Raw genomic sequence first — 6,170 nt, forward strand, 5'->3', positions numbered from 1 at the left:
ACTGATACAAATGTGCAAAATATATTTATTTACTGTCGAAACGTTTGGATATGGCGAAATATATTGGTAGGATTTCAAATTCTATTTTGTTTTGGCGAAATATATTGCTAGCATTTAGAATTTCAGTTTCCAAAACACTGAAATTACTAACGTTTCACTAAATTCAAAATGCTAGCGTTCTCCTTATTTCGAAAAGTTAAAAATGCTACAGATAAAACAGAGAGGGATAAACTGAGTAGGAAAAAACAAATTTGATTTTTTTTTTTCTCACATTTAAAATCAACTCACAATTCCTTTCAAGAGCTCAGCAAACCAAATAAAATCCATTTTTTTCACAACTAAAAACCTTACTGCAAAGACACAGAAACAAAAAACTACAAAAACATATTAATTGCGCTTTCTACAGTTCCTCCTGATCTCTCCCTTAGACCCGGTAAGCGGCTTTATATCACCCATTTTGATCATCCCTTCAACAAAATCCGAGAAGAAAGCTTCCTGCCAGTTGCTATAGAGCAACACTTGAAGATCCGCGGGGCCCCCATTGAAGAGCTCTTGATCCGAATGGAGCAGACCGTTAAATGCAACAAGGTTTTGAAAATAGCTGTTGTCGAACCTCGTCTCGGTAATCATATCCAAGGGGGCCAAGTTGTCGTCACCAGTGCCATTTACCGGGGGGCAAATGGATTGCCGGAAACCAGAAAAAAACCTGTTTTTGTTTGAGTCCTTGTATACGTGCGAACGAAAATTGACGCATTTCGCCTTACCAATTGTGTGAGCACCTATGATCAATCACATAATTAGAATTCAAAGCAAAAATTGGTGTTTCTAAATTACAATACAGACAATCAGATTATATTAATTCCATGTTTAATTAAACTAATCACACACTTGATGAAAAAAAAGTGTTATCTTTTGCAACCATGCACATCACAGCATGCATGTGTTTTATAAGAATTCATATCAAAGGTAACATAATATTTTTGTTTTGATCCGGACCATGCGATCAGAATCCGCACGACCGTGCATTCCACCTCCGATCTGGTTGGTTTGGATTCTGATCGGACGGTTCGGATCTATACAAAAATATTATGTTACCTTAGAGGATATGGACTCTGTTTTATAATTGTTGTTGTTTGATCATGTATGTTATAATTATTTTATATATTGTGCCAAAGGATTAGGAACCGATTTTTTTATATATATCCAAAAAATAAATAAAATTTTAAAAAATAACCAACTAGCTATTAAAATTGCAAAACTACCCAAACCAGTTAACCAGTAACCGGACTCAAATCAAATTTCCGGTTAACCATTTACCGGACCCGTTGAAATAGTCCGGTTAACCATTAACTGGAAATTTGATTTGAGTCCGGTTATTGGTTAACCGGATTTGTGCATTTTGCTTCTTCTTTTTTTTTTGAAAACAGAATTTTTTTTTTTTATTTTTTGTATTAAAATATTAGAAATGTTGAATATATTTCTTTGAAAATAGATGGAATACAATATAATTTGATTTATTAGAAAGACTGCAACAAATAACCCGGATCAATATTTTTCAGGCTGGATTTTCGCGTCTGTAAGAAAAATTAATATATTTCTTTATGTGTTATTGGAAAAAAATAAAAATGTTTAGATTCTGAGTTATTGATCACGGTTCAAAAGTCACTTCTAGGTAATTTAGAAAATATTGTGATATTTCTAGTACATTTAATTTATAAAAAGTTGTATCTATTTTGAGAATTCTTTTTTCAAAAACAATCATTAAATAAATTAAAGTTTTTGTTTTTTTTCAAAAATAGATACAACTTTTCATAAATTAAATGTCCTAAAAAGATCACAATATTTTCTGGATTACCTAGAAGTGACTTTTGAATCGGGATCAATAACTCAGAATCTAAACATTTTTATTTTTTTCCAATAACACATAAAGAAATATATTAATTTTTCTTACAGCCGCGAAAAATCCGGCCTGAAAAATGTTGATCCGGGTTATTTGTTGCAGTCTTTCTAATAAATCAAATTATATTGTATTCCATCTATTTTCAAAGAAATATATTCAACATTACTAATATTTTAATACAAAAAATAAAAAAAAATAGAAATTTCTGTTTTTAAAAAAAAAACAAAAAAAACAAAACACAACTTTCCGGTTAGTGGTTAACCAGAAAGTTTTTTTTTTTTACCGGTTAATCACTAACCGGAATTTTTTTTTTTTTTAAAAAAAGAAATTTCTATTTTTTTATTTTTTTTTATAAAAATATTAGAAATTTTGAATATATTTCTTTGAAAATAGATGAAATACAATATAATTTGATTTATTAGAAAGACTGCAACAAATAACCCGGATCAACATTTTTCAGGCCGGATTTTTCGCGGCTGTAAGAAAAATTAATATATTTCTTTATGTGTTATTGGAAAAAAAAATAAAAATGTTTAGATTCTGAGTTATTGATCCCGGTTCAAAAGTCACTTCTAGGTAATCCAAAAAATATTGTGATATTTTTAGGACATTTAATTTATGAAAAGTTGTATCTATTTTTGAAAAAAAAACAAAAACTTTAATTTATTTAATGATTGTTTTTGAAAAAATAATTCTCAAAATAGATACAACTTTTTATAAATTAAATGTACTAGAAATATCACAATATTTTCTAGATTACGTAGAAGTGACTTTTGAATCGGGATCAATAACTCAGAATCTAAACATTTTTATTTTTTTTCCAATAACACATAAAGAAATATATTAATTTTTCTTACAGCCGTGAAAAATCCGGCCTGAAAAATATTGATCCGGGTTATTTGTTGCAGTCTTTCTAATAAATCAAATTATATTGTATTCCATCTATTTTTAAAGAAATATATTCAACATTTCTAATATTTTAATACAAAAAAAATATATGTTTTCAAAAAGAAAAAAAAAAAAAAAGCAAAATGCACAAATCCGGTTAACCAATAACCGGACTCAAATCAAATTTCCGGTTAATGGTTAACCGGACTATTTCAACGGGTCCGAAAAATGGTTAACCGGAAATTTGATTTGAGTCCGGTTACCGGTTAACCGGTTTAAGGTAATTTTGCAATTTTAATAGCTAGTTGGTTATTTTTTTTAAATTTTTTTATTTTTTGGATATATATAAAAAAATCGGATTAGGAGACATCACTTTCTCACTTTTTGGCAACTGTACAATTAATGACATAATGGGTTGTCTTACTAGAACAAACTTATTAATGATAGTATATTTATTAAATAAGATAATTAATTCATAGTCTAGATCTGGGTTGGCCAGTTGAAGTTGTCTATATAATAAACTTGGCCTCAATTAGAAAAAAATTGTTATATATTATCATTAAACTCAAGGCTACTATATGCATGATAAATTGCTAAATTTATTATAGAGCTTACACATTTAAGGCACCATAAAATCTTTTAATTTCCATACATAGGAAACAAAAGATCTATCTTCATTTAACATTACATGCAAATGAGAACATACTTCAACCTAATTCAGACTTTAAATCACCAACTTTTTTTGGCATCTTGTTGCAAATAATAAAAATTTCACATTTCTTTAAAATTATCCATCGATATAACTCTTTCGTTAATTGGGGTGTCATGTGTGTGTGTGTATTTGAGGGAGAGGGGCACTTTGTTTTTTTTTTTTTTTTTCAGGAAATAATAAGAACTATTTTGTAAGAGCAAAGTGTATAATTAAAAAATAATTTGGGTATTTTTATGCCTGACCCCATAGTAATAAAATAATTTTAGAAATGTAAAATTACCAGAGAGTGCAATCATGTCTTTAAGAGAGAGGCCTTGATCAGCAAATTTAGAGGTAATAGTAGTGAGGCTAGATGTAGGTGTAGGCAAGTCTTTGTTTGCCTTGGATATACTTGCTCCTCTTGAGTCTCTCCTTCCAAGCTTCACTTCCCAATATGGCCCTCCTAACTACAAAAAATTGCATAATTAATTAGTCATTATAAACCTCATGTTATATATCTCCTCATATATGGTCAATAAAGTGTGTTCTTAATTGAGAAAAAAAAACTTTTTTTTTTCTTTCACCTTCAGTAAATAAATATAGATTTTAGACTTGTTTAATATTTTCACTTATTTTTTTTTAGCAAAATTAAGTAGGATTTTATACATGTTCCAAAAAAATTTATTATTGGAATCTTGAAGAAAGCTATCAAAAGTTGTACTTACAGTCACAACACTGTCTCTGGCAGCTACTGCCAAGATATCAGCACACGACACGACACCGGGGCAAGCCTCGTCGACTGCTTGTTTAATCTGATCAATAACTTCAAAGCCCCTTAATGTGCCATTATTGGGCTTTGCTGTCTTCTCTCCGGTGAAGGTCGTCGTGTCGTCCAATAAAACCGACCCATCACAGCCCTTAAAACATAAATTACACAATATATGTTGGAAATGAACCAATATTGAAATTAGATGTGAACTAAGATTTAGGAGTTACATCCATAGAAAATGAACACCAACAATATCATAATATGGAATATATTTTATTATGACAAATAATTATTATGTTGGCTATATATATAGCTTGATAAAAAGTTAATTTTAAAAAATGTCATAGTTGAAAAAAAAAAATCCTTTTATTTTATGTTCAAATAACTTTGACTTAAGAATGTAAAACTGTAATTAGAAAGGTGTGTATAGATAGATCATAGATGTACCTTAACAAAACAGTCATGGAAGAAGAGCCGAAGCAGCGAGGCGCCCATTCTGGTGTCGTACGCTATCGCCGACTCAGTGATAGTTTTCACAATGTCAGTAACTGGGGGGCATGATGAATAGTAATAATTTGGGTACAATTGACCAGTAGAGCATTCAAGGAAGAAAAGAATCAAGATCCCTGATAAGACTTTAGAGATGGAATTATTGTTAGCCATTGTTAAATTGGAAGAGCAAATTAGTTATGGTGACAATATATTATATATACACTTGGCTATTTATATACAAGAGAAATGCCTAGCTAAGCTAGCTAGATACATAAATGTACTTTTGGTTTGTTGAAAGGTATTCACCATCAAGGAGACAGCAAAAAGCTAGGAGGTTGGACTTGATAGGGATGTTATTGTAATATTTATTTATCCAAAGATAGCAAGATTAATTGACTATAACTTTTGCACAAATATATGTCATCATTTAGAAAGACAACACTAAGAACATTAATTAACAATATCATATCATGCTCTATGTAAAATGCAATGATTAATCTGCAAATATTATTTCTCTCACTCTAAGGTCCTCTTCGACAGTAAAAAGAAAGTTACTGTTTACATGGGAAAAAAAAATTCACTTGGACTGAATTTTTTTTTTCTCATGTGAACAATAAAAATCAATTCAAAACTTTTGATTCTTATTCCTTATTGGGCTGCTGACAGGGCCTAAATATGCAAAAAATTTTGAAAGAGGTCAAAATTATTAAATGATATATAGCTTCTTAGAAATAACGATATCAACTCAAACCTATTATTAAAGGATAAATAATAGCTTGGTAATCTAGAAACATTACCCAAAAACAGATGTATCTTGATCTACTTATGATAGCTAGAAGCAAGCGGATCAAATGTTATTTTCCATGCAGATTGGATTTTGATATGTGATTTAATTTGAATAGACAACTTTCTAAGATAAACAAAAAAATAACTTCATTTAAAATCCTGAGCAATCCAGTGTCCATCACCAACTTACATTTCTCGTGTCCTTTGCAAACGAGATCAGAACCATCCTCCAAAAAAAAAGCAGGAAATAATAAAGAGCCTAAATTAAAAAGAAAAAATGTATTTTTCGGAACCTAGCTGTATTTGTTGTGAAAAATATGAAAATAATTTCCTGATTATTTTTTTCTTTCTTTTTTTTGCATTCCGAGGCTTGGGCCCGTGAATTGATTTGATATTAGATTTAACTTTATCATCACGAGCATCATCTTTAATATTGTCACATATATGTATAAAGTTGCACGTTTGAAATGAAACACCCGCTGAAGTTTATTTGTAAAAACAAGCTTTCATCTAGTAAAAAAAATTGAGGAACTAAAAAAATTCTCTAACAGTTATTCAAACTGTCATAATTTATCATGAGAGTTCAAATGCTTCTACTTTTGATGTCTTTATCAAGCTTCAATTTTTACAAATCTTAATAATTT

The 6,170-nt window shown here is 29.6% G+C and overlaps 1 protein-coding gene across 1 annotated transcript; it reads right to left on the bottom strand.

The window, feature by feature from the left end:
• Positions 1 to 255: 255 nt before the first annotated feature.
• LOC144575043 (peroxidase P7-like) lies at positions 256 to 4,936 on the bottom strand. The gene is made up of 4 exons (XM_078325162.1): positions 4,696 to 4,936; positions 4,205 to 4,396; positions 3,781 to 3,946; positions 256 to 779 (listed from the first exon to the last, which is right to left on the bottom strand). The coding sequence occupies exons 1-4, from the start codon at positions 4,909 to 4,911 to the stop codon at positions 388 to 390; spliced, it is 966 nt and encodes a 321-aa protein (XP_078181288.1). The 5' UTR covers positions 4,912 to 4,936; the 3' UTR covers positions 256 to 387.
• Positions 4,937 to 6,170: the final 1,234 nt, after the last annotated feature.

The sequence above is a fragment of the Carex rostrata genome, chromosome 23 (genome assembly GCF_964058835.1).
Source record: "Carex rostrata chromosome 23, lpCarRost1.2, whole genome shotgun sequence".
Lineage (NCBI taxonomy): Eukaryota > Viridiplantae > Streptophyta > Magnoliopsida > Poales > Cyperaceae > Carex > Carex rostrata.

What these genes read in the sequence shown, in the direction of transcription:
- LOC144575043 (XM_078325162.1), bottom strand. Translation starts at nt 4,911, where the DNA reads ATGGCTAACAATAATTCCATCTCTAAAGTCTTATCAGGGATCTTGATT. An exon ending in TCCATGACTGTTTTGTTAAG is followed by an intron (nt 4,397 to 4,695) that starts GTACATCTATGA and finishes TTATGTTTTAAG; the next exon opens with GGCTGTGATGGGTCGGTTTT. An exon ending in CCAGAGACAGTGTTGTGACT is followed by an intron (nt 3,947 to 4,204) that starts GTAAGTACAACT and finishes AATTTTTTGTAG; the next exon opens with TTAGGAGGGCCATATTGGGA.